General features: G+C 38.0%; 1 protein-coding gene across 7 annotated transcripts in view; it reads right to left on the bottom strand.

Moving 5' to 3' along the window:
* Window positions 1-5,237: 5,237 nt before the first annotated feature.
* Window positions 5,238-16,517, bottom strand: part of USP28 (ubiquitin specific peptidase 28) — a 77,381-nt gene continuing 66,101 nt past the window's right edge. For 3 of the 7 annotated variants that reach the window (XM_037841494.1, XM_037841493.1, XM_037841499.1), the window contains 10 exons: window positions 15,252-15,446; window positions 14,582-14,721; window positions 14,231-14,416; window positions 12,494-12,589; window positions 11,664-11,842; window positions 11,465-11,543; window positions 10,609-10,688; window positions 9,271-9,394; window positions 7,565-7,760; window positions 5,238-6,469 (listed from right to left, as the gene is read on the bottom strand). In XM_037841494.1, the coding sequence (XP_037697422.1) occupies window positions 6,294-6,469; window positions 7,565-7,760; window positions 9,271-9,394; window positions 10,609-10,688; window positions 11,465-11,543; window positions 11,664-11,842; window positions 12,494-12,589; window positions 14,231-14,416; window positions 14,582-14,721; window positions 15,252-15,446 (1,451 nt within the window). In that variant the 3' untranslated portion in view covers window positions 5,238-6,293. The remainder of the gene's footprint in view (window positions 6,470-7,564; window positions 7,761-9,270; window positions 9,395-10,608; window positions 10,689-11,464; window positions 11,544-11,663; window positions 11,843-12,493; window positions 12,590-14,230; window positions 14,417-14,581; window positions 14,722-15,251; window positions 15,447-16,517) is intronic. The other 4 variants (XM_037841496.1, XM_037841495.1, XM_037841498.1 and 1 more) reach the window with 2 other exon arrangements.

Consider the following 16,517-nt stretch of genomic DNA (forward strand, 5'->3'; position numbering starts at 1 on the left):
GAAATAGAAGTCATCACTCACAGATAACGTAATCGTGTATGTAGAGCAAATCTACAGATAAATTATTAGAATTAATAAATGAATCTAGCAAGGTACTTGGATACAAGTTTGCTATAAACACATCAATGTTTTTACATATGAGCAATAATTTAAAATCGAATTTTAAAAATGACATTTACAATAGCTTTAAAAACATCAAAAATCCAGAAATAAATCATATGGAAAATGTACAAGACCTGTATACAGAAATTAAAGAAGACCTAAATAAATAGAAGCTTATAAAGTTCACAGGTCAGAAGATGTCAGTTCTCCCTAAATTATCTATAGGCATGTATAACAATCAAAATTCCAGGAGAATCATGTATGCTTGTGTGAAAACTGATAAGCTGATTCTAAAATTTATATGGTAGTGCAAAGGATCAAGAATAGCCAAAATAATTTTGAATACAAGTGGCAAATTTATCATAGTGGAAATCAAGATATTATAAAGCTACATTCATTAAGACAGATTGATTGATATTGGCAGAAGTAAACAGACAGACCAATGGAACAAGAAAAAGAGCCCAGAAAAGCCCACTACATGGACACTTGATTTATGACAAACGTAGCAGTGCACAGCACTGGGAATAGAACAATGTTTCCAATAAATGGTGCAGGGTCAATCAGATAAATGTGAAAGATAAAACAGTACAACTTCTGTAAAATAATACAGGAGGGTATCTTTGTGACCTTCGATAATTTTGTCTTCAACAGAATATAATAAGCACTAATATTGAAGGAAAAGTGGTAAATTGGACTACATTAAGAAATTTTCATCAAATGACAGAATGAGAAAAGATACCTTAAATAAATATAACCAACAAAGATTCAATACTAAAATATGTAAAGAACTGCTAAAAATCAACAAGAGAATACATTCAACAACAACAAAAAATGGGCAAGAGACTTAAATAGGTATTTCACAAAAGAGAATACCAAAGGTGAATAAACATGAAGGCGTTCAACATGGTTAGTAAGCGGAGAAGTACAAATTAAAGCCATGAGATGTTACCACCTACCACTGGAAGCTCTAAAATTAAAAATACCAACAAAACCAAATGTTGACAAAGATGTAACTGGAACTCTTATAAAAAACTGCTGGTGGAAGTTTAAATTGGTATAACCACTTTGGAAAATTGGCAGAATCTAATCAAGTTTACACATGTGTGTGAACACACACACAGAATCCTATGATCCAGTAATTTCACTCCTAGTTACATATCAACAGAAATGCATTTGTGTGCACACCAAAAGATATGACAATGAACAGAATACATAAATTGTGTGGCATATTTACATAATGAATACAATAAACTGAACAGTGAAAATGAATAAACTACAGCCACATGAGTTCTGCTACAACTAATTTCCCCCTCTATCGTATTCCTGCTACACCCCCAGTTCTCCACTCAAGCCTCGCCTCTTGTTCAATCATTGATGTACCTAAATTGTTCTGTTGTATTTGTCCATCTAGTACTTCTTTCTTGAAGCAGGTAGGATAAAAAATAATAGTGAGTTTGTATGCATCATAGTTCTTAAAGGGGTTAACAAACCCAAACAAAAAGGGGTGGCAATCCGTTAACTATGAAAAGTCTAAACCCAGTCTCAAGGGGACTTAGGCTCAGGTAAGTGTGCTGTCCAAACTCGAGTTATTTTAGGCCAGGATCACATAGGTTTCTTCTTCCTCCTCCTCCCCCACTGCTCCATCCTTCTTCTTCACAATCTTTAAAAATGTAAAAATCATTCTTAGTCTGAAGGCTATACCAAAACAGGCCAGGGCCTTAGTCTGTGGATCCCTGTAAGAAGCCAGGCTGGATCTAAAGGCAGCTGAGGAAAAAGTTCTCAGCACTTCCCCTGGTAGTATGCACTGGCCCAAATGATGCCAACTCTCCGTTTGCATCCTCGGATGTCCACCTGTTGCTTCCTTTGCCCAAATGTAGATCCCTAATAGTTCCCAATAGCTGACCAGGAAATACCTAATTGCAAAAAGGTACAAATCAAAATATTTTCTAAGACTACTATGCACAGTTGAGCAATTTTTAAAAGCACAGGCCTTGAGGCTAGACACACCAAGAGTGGAGTCCTGGTTTCACTACTGAATAAAGCCTATGATCTTGGCAAATCATGGTCCCTACCATCATCGTAAGTCATTATATTAAGTGAAATAATATAACTGAAGCATGAGGCACGGTACCTAATTATGACATATTACAAAGTGAAAGGCAAATAGTGGTACAAAGAATTTTAAACAGTAAAAGATAGTTACTGGGTAGGAAAATTAATCAAATTCCTATAAAACCAATCATTGTAATAGGCTTTAAAACACTAAAGTTCCTCTGTATATTTGTAAAAGATGGCCTTTCAATCAAATATGAAATTCAGTCCTTAAGAAAATCTTTTGCATTCTAAAATTTGACAGTTATAAAGAGGATATACTTACAAGCAGTACGACTAGCAAATGGGATAAAAAGATATCAATCACCACTAGGAGCTGCTTAAGAACTGACTGTTCTCTGCTCTTATTTCAAACCCTGGCACCTCCAACCCTATCAAGCTTCTCAAGCCTGTAATCTACTTTTTCATTTAAGCAGATTTAAAGAAAACCCGAAACAAGACAAATGCTTGGCAGACTTCCAGGGAAGCTGGTTGAGTAGGGAGATGCAGTACTCAGTGCTCCTCCAAAAACAGCCAGTGGAATACAGGACACACACAACTGTTCTAGGGCTCCCGAAGCCAGAGCAACATTGTACAGCATCTGGGAAAGAGCTGGGTGAAGACACTGGGGTAAAGAACTGTGAGTAAAGCACTCAGTGGTGACTGCTGGTGCCCAATCCCTCTCAAGGCTAGCTGCTGAAGGAGAGGGAGCCCTCTTCCCCAAGACCCGGGAGGTGGGAGCACAGCCGAGTACTGATCAAGGCTTTTGACTGGCAGATTGTGATCTAAGTCCCGGCTTTGAGCCCTCTGAGCCGCAGTTTTAACCTGCACCTGACAGGGGCCGCCCCACCATTGCTTCAATCCTGCCCCTGCAAAGGTGGTGGAAGTTTCCAAGACGTAGGGTTCTACATAGGGTTCCAGGGAAAAGCTTGCTGAAGAGCGCCATCTGCTGCACAGGCCAGGAAAATCATGGCTCAAAGAAAGCCAAGACCTAAATAAACGGAAGGACATTCCGTGTTCATGGAGTGAAGACTAAATATTGTCAAGATGTCAATTCTACCAAGATTCAACGCAATCCCAATCAAAATTCCAACAGCCTACTTTGCAGAAACGGAAAAGCCAATTATCAAATTTATTAGGAAGGGTAAGTGGCCCCTAATAAGAATGAAATTGGAGGACTCACACTTCCTTACTTTAAAGCATATTTACAAAACTACAGTGGTAGAAACGTCATGATACTGTCATAAAGATGGATATGCTGACTTGGGGAGAATAGTCTCTTCAACAAATGGTGCCGGGAGAACTGGATATCCATATGCAAAAGAATCAAACAGAGCCCCTATCTCACACCATATACAAAAACTAACTCAAAATGGACCAAAGACCTATATATAAGAGCCAGGATCTCACAACTCCTAGATGATAGGGAGGCATCTTCAAGATCTTGTGGTAGGTAATGGTTTCTTAGACTTTACACCCAAGGCACAAGCAACAAGAAGTAAAAACAGATAACTGGGACCTCTTCAAAATTAAAAACGCTTGTGCTTCAAAGGACTTTGTCACAACTCAATTTAAAAAAGGGCAAAAGACCTGAATAGACATTTTCCAAAGAAGAAATTCAAATAGCTAAAAAGCACATGAAAAGATGTTCAGCATCGCTAGCTATTAGGGAAATACAAATCAAAACCACAATGAGATATCATTTCACACCTACTAGGATGGCCACTATTAAAACAACAGAAAACTACAAGTGTTGGAGAAGATGTGGAGAAATAGGAACACTCATTCACTGCTTGTGAGAATGTAAAATCGTGTAGCCGCTGTGGAAGACAGTCTGGCAGTTCCTCAGGAAGCTAAGTATAGAATTGCCATATGATCCAATAAGCACCCTGCTAGGTATATACTCAGAACTGAAAGCAGTGACATGAACAGACAGCTGCACACTGATGTTTGTAGCGACATTAATCACAATTGCCAAAAGATGGAAGCAACCCAAGCAAGGACATTATGTTGAGTGAAAAAAACCAGACAGAAAAGGACAAACATTTTATGATCTCACTAATATGAACTAATATAATAATCAAACTCATAGAGTTATAATCTAGAATATAGGTTACCAGGAGATAGAATGGCGGTAAAGAATGGGGAACTAATGCTTTGTGCAGAATTTCTAATTAGGTTGATTATAAATGTTTGGAAATGGATAGTGGTGATGGTAGCATATTATTGTGAGGGTAATTAACAGTGCTGAATTATGGGTGTGAATGTGATTGAATATGTTACTAGAAGGAAAGCTAAGGGATAAAATATGGGACTGTATAACACAGTGAACCCTGTTGTGGACACTGACTGTTGTTAATAGCACAAATATAAGAAATGTTCTTTCATGAATTATAATAAACGTACGACACTATTACAAGGTTAATAATAGGGTGGTATATGGGAAAAAATATACCTATGTAAACTATGGACTAGTTAATAGTATTATTTTAATATTCTTTCATCAGTTATAACCAAGGCACCACACTAATTCAAACTGTCAACAACAGTGGGGTATACGGGAACATCATATTTTTTTATATGACTTTTATGTAAACATACAACCTAATTAAAAACACACACACACACAATTTAAAAAAATAACATTATGCTAGGTGAGAGAAACCAGATGAAAAGTAGTATATATTGCACAATTCCATTTTTATGAAATGTAAGAGTCCATTTTTATGAAACGTAAATAGAAATAAATTTTCAGAGACACAGATTAGTGGTTATGTAGGGCTGAGGAACGATGGAGGTGACTGCTAAGGGGTATGGGGTTTTTATTTTTGGAGTAATGAAAATGTTCGAAGATTGACTGAAGTGATGAATGCACAACTCTGATTTTACTAAAAGCCACTAACTGTCTGCTTTGAATGGACTGTATGGTATGTGAATGTATCTTAATAAAATTCCTAAAAAAAAGAAAAGATACTTACTGAATCCATCTATTTCCATAATGCAAAAAATTAGTTAAAAAAATAAAGGTCCTACTGCACACCAAAAATAAAACAAATGCTTTTATTGCACACTTATAAAATCTGCATAGTTGTATCAAGTGTTCTTCCCTCCCACAATTCTCCCATTAATCCTTAAATTTAGTTAAAACACAATCCCCAAATGAAGAGCCTTTTAAAAACGGTCAAATGGGATATTTCTCTTTCTACATATACATATACATATAATTTTCTTTTTACAAATCCACATCTCTTATTTTCAAAAGCAAAAAAGGGATGGGGGATAAAAATGTTCTTTTGGGCCAGCAGCAGCCTTAGACGCCTGTTTTTGACAATTTTCAGATGTTAGAAAAAATTACCTAAGTGGTTAACTATCAAAATGCTTTGTTTAGTCAAGTTTCACAATGTAATTCTATATAAAATCCTTAATGCTTTCCTTTCTTTCACTTAGGACTGAGTATGAGGTTTCACGGTTTATTTAAAAATATAAAATAAAAGAGAGAGGGAGAAGAAGGGGGGGGCGGGAAAGAAAGGAGGAGAGGCAGATTTCTTCTGACTTTTCAGTTTCTTATTGCCAAGTGACCCTGTATTCTACCCACATGTGAAAGGGCAGCAGTTCATCAGCAACCCATTTTGTCATCTCCTGTCAAGAGCCAATAAAATTTACATTTCTAATCTCCTGCAGGTAAGAATTTTTAAATGTCACCTGTATTTGATAAAATAACTAGCAGTTGTTCATCTGGTTCAGGTTCTGATGAATCACTCTTCTATTCTGCTGTCAAAAACATTTATGCCTGAAGGATAATTTAAAAAGTGACAAAAGGCTTGGAAAAGCCCAAGCATTCTTGTAGGTACAAGAGGCATTTTAGGTCTTCTGGCATAATTCCTGGTTCCTGCCTTTTCTAGTAAAATAGCTTTTTACAATTCTGTACCTAAAAAGTGCAATTTTATTTTTAATCCTTCTTTACACACACAGATGGTTAGGGTCTGGATCCAAATCTTACTTGTCCATCTAATCCCTTTCCCAAGGGCAACACTGTGACAACAGAATTCTGTGCATCCATAAGGCAACCAGATCAGGATGGGCCTTGAATACATGCAGACTTATTTCACCGTCACAGTTGAAATCCCTTGAATCGACTCCATGACAGCCGCAAATCGGCTACAAAGATCATAGGGAGAATTGGGTCGAATAGTTGGAGGCTCCTTCAAGACGATGATTTCTGCAGAGGGCTCTAGAAGCCTGGGAAGAAACTCCCCTAAGCACAGCTGCAGATTTTCTGTGGAAGGAGAGTGGATGGTTACATATACAGCTAAAAAGATCTGTGAGTGAAAATAATAAGCCTGTGATTCTACATGAAGGCCTTCAAATAGCCCATCACTCAACCTCGAAGGTCAAAAGCATTATGCTGACAGCCAGCAATAAATAATGATCCCTTCAGGCCAGATGAAGAGCGAAGACATATTTGCCAAATATACTTTAGGTTACTGCTTTAAGTCATCCGATGTGTGGCAAAATAATACTATATATTCACTTTCTTATGGACAGGTCATCGAGTTAACCATTCTTTTAAAATTTGAGAAAATAGATATGATACTTATACCATAAATAAAATGGTGTGATTTTCTTTCAAATGATTAAAATACACCAGTATGTACATATGGCACTAAGTAAAGCTGTATATCACACACAGTCTAAATAAAAACTGAAGACATTAAAAGGAATAAGTAGCTACTAGTAATAAAATTTTTCAATAACTATGATAAACCTGAACAAGACAATGGAATATCTTTCTACCAATGAGAAATAAAGAGGATTCATATTAGAGTACTTTTATCCCCAAACACCATCTTTTCAAGTCTCTCTCATTCACCTAAAGATAACTAGTTTGAGGTTCCTTCTCTTTCAGCAAGCAAGGATAGTCTGTGTACTAATTTATTAATCTTGAAGTCACTGTAGTTAAGAATATTTTTATGTTTTTCCACTTTGAGTTACAGGAAAACCTAGTCATGGCACCAGCAAATAATCAAACTGCATAAAAAGATTTTGAATTTTTAAACTATAAGACAGTTCAGATGAAAAATAAAAGTCTGACATTCCTGGAAAGCAATGATTTTTTCGCAAGAGGGCTTGCTGGTTGTCTGTGGAGATACTTCAACTGGACAGAGGAGACATGGGGAGGGTGAGAAGGGCAGAGGCCCAGAGCCCCCATCTCCTGTTTCTATGGAGCACATCTACCTTTAACTCAGTTGTATGCTGGGGGTTCCAATGACTTAAAAAGGTTTGACAACCAGTGCCATCAAGAAAGACCCACCATAATTTCTTGAGTTCTAAAAACCCTTAGAAATCATTGAAAGTGCAAGCAACAACATACCTGCAATATCCTGGCCAAGGTAAGAGCACCAGTGGTTTCTCATGACCTCAATTGCATCTAGGTCATCCTTGGAGATGTCATTATTAATGATGAGATGAATGCAGGGAATGATCAACTCATTCATAACATTAATGCCCTCTGTTACAGAGTGGTCATCATTTGTTTCAAAGAGAGAAGCTGCTTTGGCATTCAGCTCCTACAGAAGAAAAGAGTGGAAAAAACAAGTCTGAAAAAGACAAATGTCTATTTAACAAGACAGATAAGCATCTATTTAAAAGTTTGGAAACAAGTGTTTCCCAAACTAAATTGCACATTGGAATCACCTGGAGATTTTAAACAAAACTACTACTGTCTGGATTCCCAACCTAGTCATGCTGACTTAATTGGTATGGGGCGACTGGGCACCACAAGTTTTAAAAACTCCCAAGGTGATTCTAATGTGGCAAAGTTGGAGACACACTGGCCTCAACTACCACTTCAAAATCAAGGTTATGCTTAATACCTGCATTTACAAAAAGACCTAGTTAATGGTTCTCCAGCTCCACTGAGTATCAGAATCACCAGCTGAGGAAACAATGATGCCCACGTCCCTCCCCAGAGATTCTGGTTTAATTGTCTGGGGAGGAGCCTGAGCATACGGCTCAGAAGGCTGCCCCAGGTGATCTTGATGCACAGTGGGGACTGAGAATCAGTGATCTAATGAATCAAGATTCCTATTATGGTATCACTTTGGAAGCTGAGCAGGACACTCAAAATGTAAACCTGTATTTGGTGATTTAAAAAAAGGCTCTAATAAAATTCAGCAAATATATAAGGCGCTTTTTTTTGCTTCAAAGCAACCCTGCCACATCTACAAATGATAAAGAAATCAAAGTAAAAACAAGAAAATGAAGCTCTTGAGATGAATAAATGTCACAACTTCATCTTTTCCATTTGGTATTAAGGCCAAGGCAGTGGTGGAAATGCTGGTCTGAATACTTCTGTGAAGTGCAAATCCACTGGGTATTAGTGAAAACAAACACCAGCAGATAATCTGAGGGCAAGCCACTTCTTAAGAGTTCTCTGAAGGACAAGCACCTGCATAAACCCTTGGGTAGGCAAAGGAGAGATGGGTCTGCCTTTCCACATGGTTACCAAATGCAAAATAGGCCTAGGCAGTCTTCATTGGCATATGACAACGATATTAAGAGAACATGGCAGGCCCAATTTTTATGTTTCATTCCTTTTTTTGAAAAATTGGAGTTTTCTGGAACTCACAAACCTTAATAGAGAACCACTGCATTCCTTCACACACATTTATTCTAAGTCTAGTACATGCCAAACACTTTGCAGAAAGAGCTGAGTAAGAAGAGGATCTGTCTCAAGGACCTCACAACCTAGCAGGGAACAGATGTGATAAATGCTGCAAAGCAGGTGTATATATATAGACAGAGAAAGGGGTAATGGATTCTCATCCTATTTTCTGCCAGAGGTTGAAGATCAATGTTCACTTAAAGGAACTTAAAAGAACCTGTTTCTATAGTAAAACTACTCTTGAGTTTGGAAGAAATCTAAACACTGTTGGAGATTTTTTTTTAAATGTTATCTCCTCAGGGCTTCAGGAGAAGGGGTAAGCAAAATTAAACAAAAAACAAAAACAAAAACAAAAAAAAAAAAAAGAAAGAAAGAAAAGAAAAAATTCTTAAGGCTTTAGAAATAGTACAAACCAGAAGGCATTTTCTTCGGTATAAAGCAATCACTGATTCCTTTACCCCCCGCCGGGGGCCCTTCAGGAGCAGAGCGGCATTGCTCTGGTAGGCATACACCAGGTAGGAAAGTGCTTCTTGGTACCTTAGAAAACGGGAGGTAAAAAACAGCTCAGTGCACTTTCCGGGGAGGAATCTAGACCCGACATCATGGGATGGAGAACACCTTCTTGACCAAAAGGGGGATGTGAAAGGAAATTAAAGAAGCTTCAGTGGCAGAGAGATTCCAAAAGGAGCCGAGAGGTCACTCTGGTGGGCACTCTTACGCACAATTTAGACAACTCTTTTTAGGTTCTAATGAATTGGGGTAGCTGTGGTAGATACCTGAAACTATCAAACTACAACCCAGAACCCATGAATCTTGAAGACAATTGTATAAAAATGTAGCTTATGAGGGGTGACAATAGGATTGGGAAAGCCATAAGGACCACACTCCCCTTTGTCTAGTTTATGGATGGATGAGTAGAAAAATAGGGGAAGGAAACAAACAAACAAACAGACAGACAAAGGTACCCAGTGTTCTTTTTTACTTTAATTGCTCTTTTTCACTTTAATTATTATTCTTGTTATTTTTGTGTGTGTGCTAATGAAGGTGTCAGGGATTGATTTAGGTGATGAATGTACAACTATGTAATGGTACTGTGAACAATCGAATGTACGATTTGTTTTGCATGACTGTGTGGTATGTGAATATATCTCAATAAAATGAAGATTGAAAAAAAAAAAGAAAAGAAAAAAAAAAAACAGCTCAGTGCACTTTCCTCCAAATCAAGGGCCTAGACCTCACTGCTTCCCAATACAACAGTCTACTTGGGTACAACTATGGAAAAGTCTTTAAAATGGAGGTAGCATGGTATACTGGGAAAAGTCTGAGGGCCAAAGACAGCAGTTAGTTCCAGCTCTTCTAAAAACTGGCCAAGACACACAAGGCAATCATGAAACTTCCCTGGGCCTCAGGCTGAGTCATCTCTAAGACAAAGGAGCAGACTAGATGCTCACTAAGGTCCATGTCAACTCAAAAATTCATTTTCTGAGTTCATCTTCAGTTATCACAAAGAAAGGCTGGCACAGTGTATCTGTTTACTAATAGATCCATTGGTAGGGGAAGAATGAAAACATATGTGTGATGTTCACAGCCAAACTGTAATGCAGCCCTGGGAAGAGTGGAGGCACACTGGCTTATGTGAAAGGGAAATGAGGCACAGCTGAGATTTTTAGTATTCCTGGGTAAGCACTGATAAATATCAGTGTCTCAACCAATAATCTTTGTGTAGTAAAAGACCAAAAAGACCAACATACTTTCCTTTTTGATAGAGTTCGAGGCCAGTCAGGAGATACACAGACACCTTTCGAAACAAACTATAATCTTCATGCCACTTCTGAAAAATAATGACTACCATTAATGATTATGACCACAATAAACTATTTCAGTATGTTTCACTGCAGTAAGTTTTAAATTCAACACAAACTTTGAATGAGAACATATGGCCAGGCACAAAAACAAACAAAAAACCTATCCAACATTTAGAATATAAGTCTATTTCTGACCTTAATTTTTTGATGTTCTGTTCCTCCACTGAGGAACAGAAGTATTTATTTCACATGCGCTATAGAATTTATTCTTAATGCCAAAAACCCAAGTCAAGGTCAAACAGCTCTGATTTAAATGAATGATTTCTCAAATTCTGACAAAATCATCCAGATGTGAGGAAGCAGGGAGAACAAGGCTCACACAGAACAATGCTCAAGCTCATTAAGTGTGGTCAGCACACCACAGGTGGTATGTAGCATCATTTTAGGGAGACTGAGATAATTTTTTGAAAATTTCCAGTTACATATGTATTTTAATGCACATTAGAAAGCTCTATTAATTGAAACAAGCCAAAACCCTGACTTCAAGAATTTTATTGCCTAGGACTTAGCTAAAGTAGGTATTTAAGGGAAACGAATTGTTGATTTATTCTAAAAGAAGAATGGAACTAAAGCAGCCAGCTATCTTTAGTACAAGAAAGGACTGTTTATCCATTCTTTTCCATTTTGGGAAGGGGATGCAGGAAAAACAAGTTAGTCTGTGAGAATACAAAATTATTTATTTTGCTTTAGAAATTGTTTCTGCTTTATAAAATATCCAGAGACTAAGAGAAAAAGACTTCACCTTGTATTCTTCCATATTCATATCATCTGGACCAATTTCCTTCAGTTTAGCTTGAGCCACCTTCATAATACTGATTGATCTGTGGGGGACAAATTTCAGAAAGCAGTGAAAGGGTACAGTGCAAAGCTTCCCCACCAGAGGAGTTAGCCTGGCCAGACCCAGGAAGACGGGGTTATTCACCCGGATATTCCCTTCTCACCTTTCATCATAGCTAAGATTTTTATCTGCAAACTGTTCCAGAAGGGTCCGTTCCACTACCCTTTTGGGTGCTTCATTTTGGAAAAAGTAGACAAGGACATGCTGAAGCCGTGGATCACTGTGAGAGGTGGGGGTCTCTTTGGCAAGCTGATAGAGCCTGGAGTATTCTTCATGGAATGCCTATTAGAGACAGAACTAATAGTTAGCGTAGGGTCCATGGTGAGCCTTTGCACACAGAAACTGATGCCTAAGGACAAGAGGTTCTCATGACTAAGCAGGCATCTAAGGAATAAGCCATGAGCTATTATAAAGGCAGTTATGGAATCCTTAAGTCATTTGCATTTCACAGGGAATGAAGCTCCTCTAGCATCTGGCACCAAAGACACTATACTCAAAGAAATTAATTTTTTTCCCATAAAATTCTTGGAAAAACAAATATTTAGTTTTTATTGTTTCAGCTTCATCCTTGAGTCCCACTGACTTGAATTTTAAAATAGCCACATAAACACAATATTATACAAGTAGTTCAAAAAAGCCTGGCCTACTTCCTTATATTATGGCCCCCAAATTACAAAAGCAAAATTTCATTCATAGCTTTATTAACATACATCTAACAACAACAAAGCCCCTGTAGCTCAGGGACTGCTAAGGCTGCTTTATGCTAGAGAAGAGGCGTGATCAGTATTGTGGGATAGCTTGCTAATTAGCTGGACAGGAAAGGTTTCATTTTGGTGAAAGACATGTTTTAACTCCATTGTTCCCCGTCTTATAGAATTACTGCCCCAATATTATGACACCTGTGTTATAAAGATTAGAATTTTAAAAAGATACCTTAATAAGCCCTGCTTCAGACCCATCTCGGTCAAAGGTCTGACGGGCTTTAGCTATGGCCAGGATGACCCCTTGCATGGCAGGGCTCAGCATCACCTACCACAAGAGGGCACAAAACACAGAGAGAAAAAGGACAGAAGAAAGGTTCAAAAGAACACTGTATGGAAGAAAGGGAAACAGATTACTGAAGGGAAGCAGAGCAGTACGCTCCTTGGCCAGCATCTATTGCAAGTCAAGTTTCACACACATACTCCTCCATGCACCCCTGTGCCTCTACATAATGTCAAGACCTTCCCCAAGACAAGTTACTCCAATAGTCTCTCTAATTTAGCAGGAATGAAAGGGATGTATGTCTAAAATATCTCCAATAGGGCACTGCTGAAGAAATAAAAGGGGAAGGGTCTGAGGTGAGAGTTCCAATTTAATACTGTAGGTTAAGTGCATACCCTGAATACACAATTATTTTAGAGTTTTACTAGGATGAATAAGTACATTTATAACAATCTGGAAAGTAGAGACTATACAAATATGACTCTATATAATGGAATCCAAACCTCTCAATCATTAAAAAAAAAAAACAGAAACCCCACAGGAAAGAAGTCTAAGGAACAGATGCATGACTATTTAAGTGCGGTGATGACTGAAAAGGAAATAGTGAATGGGTAATAGGTGTAGGATTTCTGTTTGGCGTGAAGGGAAAGTTACAGTAATGAATAGTAGTGAGAGTATTGCAATATTGTGAATGTGATTAACCCCACTGGTGAATGGTATGCTCGGGAGTGGTTGGGATGGGGAAGTTTATGTTGTATATATGTTTCTACAATTAAAAAAAAATAAGAAAGAACAACTGAAGAGACAATGGCAATTACATGCAATTCATAATCTTCGAAGGGATCTAATAATGGAGGAGAAAAGGCTCAAAAGGACATTGGGACATATAAAAAAAACTGGAATGCAGACTGTAAGCTTTATATTAATGTTAATTTCTTGAACATGATACTTGCACTTAAGGTGGTTACATAAGTGAATATTCTTATTCTTAGGAAATGTACATGGAAGTTTTAAGTGTTCAAAGAGCAAAATGCTCTCAAATATTCAGAAAATAGACAGACAGATGGAGAGAACAATATGGTATATGGAACACAATGTTAAAATTGGTAGATCTGGGTATGGGGGAGTGGGAATCTGTTCAAGTTCTCTGTAGAGGGGTTGTATTATTTTTACAACTGGCCTCTAAGTTTGAAATTATTTCAAAGTAAAAAAAAGGGGGTGGAGGGAGTTGGATAGACAGTGAACACTCTGGAGTCCTCAAGTTTTAGAATTAAAAACAACTTCTATTCACATTTGTTTTGCTCACTGGGCAACAGAAAACAAATTCGTCTTTGGAAGAAAAACAATGGACTAAATATCACAGAAAACAAAGATTCCTCCCTTAGATTTAGAAGGCAAGTTTTTGCTCATAATACTAAATTCTACACCTTTCTGAGCCATCTTTGCAGTGGCCCCATAAGTATATGCTTAGATGGCTATATACTGGGAGCAGTGTACAATGGGAGAAAGAGTATCTTTTAAAGAATGGTAACTAAGGTCAAAACCACAGTGGCCCTCTTGTCCATTATTTGTTTCAGTGAGAAAATATAAGCTATTGCCAAACACCTTTAAAAAGTATATTCAGTCACATGCGAAGGAAATATAAGACTGACAACAAACAGCTAAATCCTACACTCATCTCTGTACCTCCTCATCATATCCATCTGCATCAGATCTAACCAGAATCCTTCCCACACTGGGAATCTCGACTTCAGAGACCTCAGAATTAGGCTGGGCAGCAGACTCTGCATCATTAGCCTTTTGGGGCTGTTCTGACTGCTCTGCAAGGTTTGTTTCCTGGGGCAGGGGCTTCTTGGGTTCAGGTTCCTTAAGCTGTGGCAGCAGAACAGGGAGAAAGAGTTAAGAAAAAACAGGAGAAATAAAGAGGGGTTGGTTAAATACAGCAGAGAAACAGAATAATAGAAATGTGAGAAAAACTGTGGCAATTATTGTGGAAAGCCTGAGCCTCTTGAATTTGGACTTCCAAGTCATTCTCACCTCACTCAAGGCTGCTTCTACCCCACTCTTCTCATAAGCACGTGCCGTGTTTGCAATAGCCTGGGCAGTCTGTTCCTTGACAATCACAGCATGCTCAGATGACAAACAGCGGACCCCATGAGAAGAGGGTACCGAAGGCTCTGATAAAGAATTGTACAAAGGTGTTAGCAGCTGACTGATGATAAAGTCTAGAACACACAAATAAAAAGTAAGCAGGAGAGATACACAATTTAATAAACACTCTACCAAATTAAAAAAATAATCTATGCAAATTTCCCTAGCAACTAGTGACTAGAAGAAATGGCTATTTCAGCAAGACCCCACTGATGATTTTGTAAAACTTAATTGTGCCCCAATTCTGTAATATTTCTGTATGCCAAGAAGGCTTCCTAAGAACAACTCTACATTAGGAATATCACCTTTGGAGAAGAGTTTTCACAAAGTATATCTACTAATCTTATTGAGTAGTATTGGGTATTGAGCAAAAACTACAAACACAGTGAAATTCTAAAACCACAAGTTATTCCATCAGGTTGTGTAGTACCAACCACATTTGAAATATATTGTGAAGATGGTGCCATCATTTAGTTGGTTGGAGTGTAAAGGGCTGGCTTAGGGAGCACAGCGTGAGTGATATTAGATCACAGGCATAAATGCCTTTCTCAGATACCTTGTGATGTAGAGAAATCCTGTGATGATGAACTGGTAGAGGATTCCATCTGAGGGATTTTGCAAGACTGCTCTTCTTCCCACTCCTCTACTTCCTGCTCAAACCTCCAGTTATCTTCTTGAATGTAATGCTTCAGTTCAACAGATAGGGCATCCACTTCTCCTAACATTTGATCTGATTCATTTGGGGCTGCCTCTGAGGAAGATAAAAGACAGATTAAAATGGAGTACCATCTTGTTACGATGCACCTGTGCCTGGGCTCCATGGGAGCACTACAGTAGGGCATCTATACCATGACTGAGGGCATGGATGAGGCCCTACACAGCTCTGGAAGTGCACTGTTCACCATGAATTCCCTGTGAATGGCACCTTCTAGAGCCCATGAGAAAGTTGCTTCTGGAATTTAAATGGCCTGGACTGGAGGTAGAAGAGGAGGTAATCTTAGAAAGAGTATGAAAAAAAGTGAACTGAAAATAGCCAGATGAAGGGAATGGGGGGAGGGGAAGGGCCTTCCACATGAGGGACTGAGAAAGAACAAAGGTTTCCATACGATGAGGAAGGCCTAAGTCAGGTCACGTGTGGCGTGAGTAGGTTTAGACTTTGACCTCATGGTGAAGGGAAAATACTGAGGCATATTTAGTGAGGGAGTGACAGGATTCAGATTTGCATTTTATGAGACCAGACTGTGTAACTGGTGAGAAATAAACGAACTATTTCTACATAGCCAGAGGAGAAATTAAAAGGATTCAAATGAACACAGGTATGTTTTTAAAAAAGAAGAAAAAAAAAGGAGTACCATTCCCAAAAAGGTCAATGGAACCCAAAAGGTTCTTTCTTTCTAGAAGGAAAGAAAATCAGATACTTTTGCCTTTTTTCTTCCTCCTAACTAAAAATACAGCCATATATACATAATCCATCAAAAATATTAACAACTTATTACTAACAGTCACAGCACACCAATAACAGTGCCTTGCATAATTAGTAGGTAGGCACTCAGTAAATATCTGTTGAACCAATGAATGATAGAGTAAAGATTTGGAATAAAGGCCTATTACTAGAAAAGCAGCAAGGATGCAGCAAACAAAATCATCAGATACAATGAGAATTTCAAGCTAAATAGTTTTATCAATTTAACCACTGCATCTACTATTGATGAAAATGTCCATCTCAGAAGGGGACAGATGAATTCTAAGACATTTATATTGCCTCAAGTTTCACAAAATTTAGTGCTATCAGAAAGCAATTTAGGCATGCAGCTGCATTGGG

Source organism: Choloepus didactylus, chromosome 6, assembly GCF_015220235.1.
Source record: "Choloepus didactylus isolate mChoDid1 chromosome 6, mChoDid1.pri, whole genome shotgun sequence".
Classification (NCBI taxonomy): domain Eukaryota; kingdom Metazoa; phylum Chordata; class Mammalia; order Pilosa; family Megalonychidae; genus Choloepus; species Choloepus didactylus.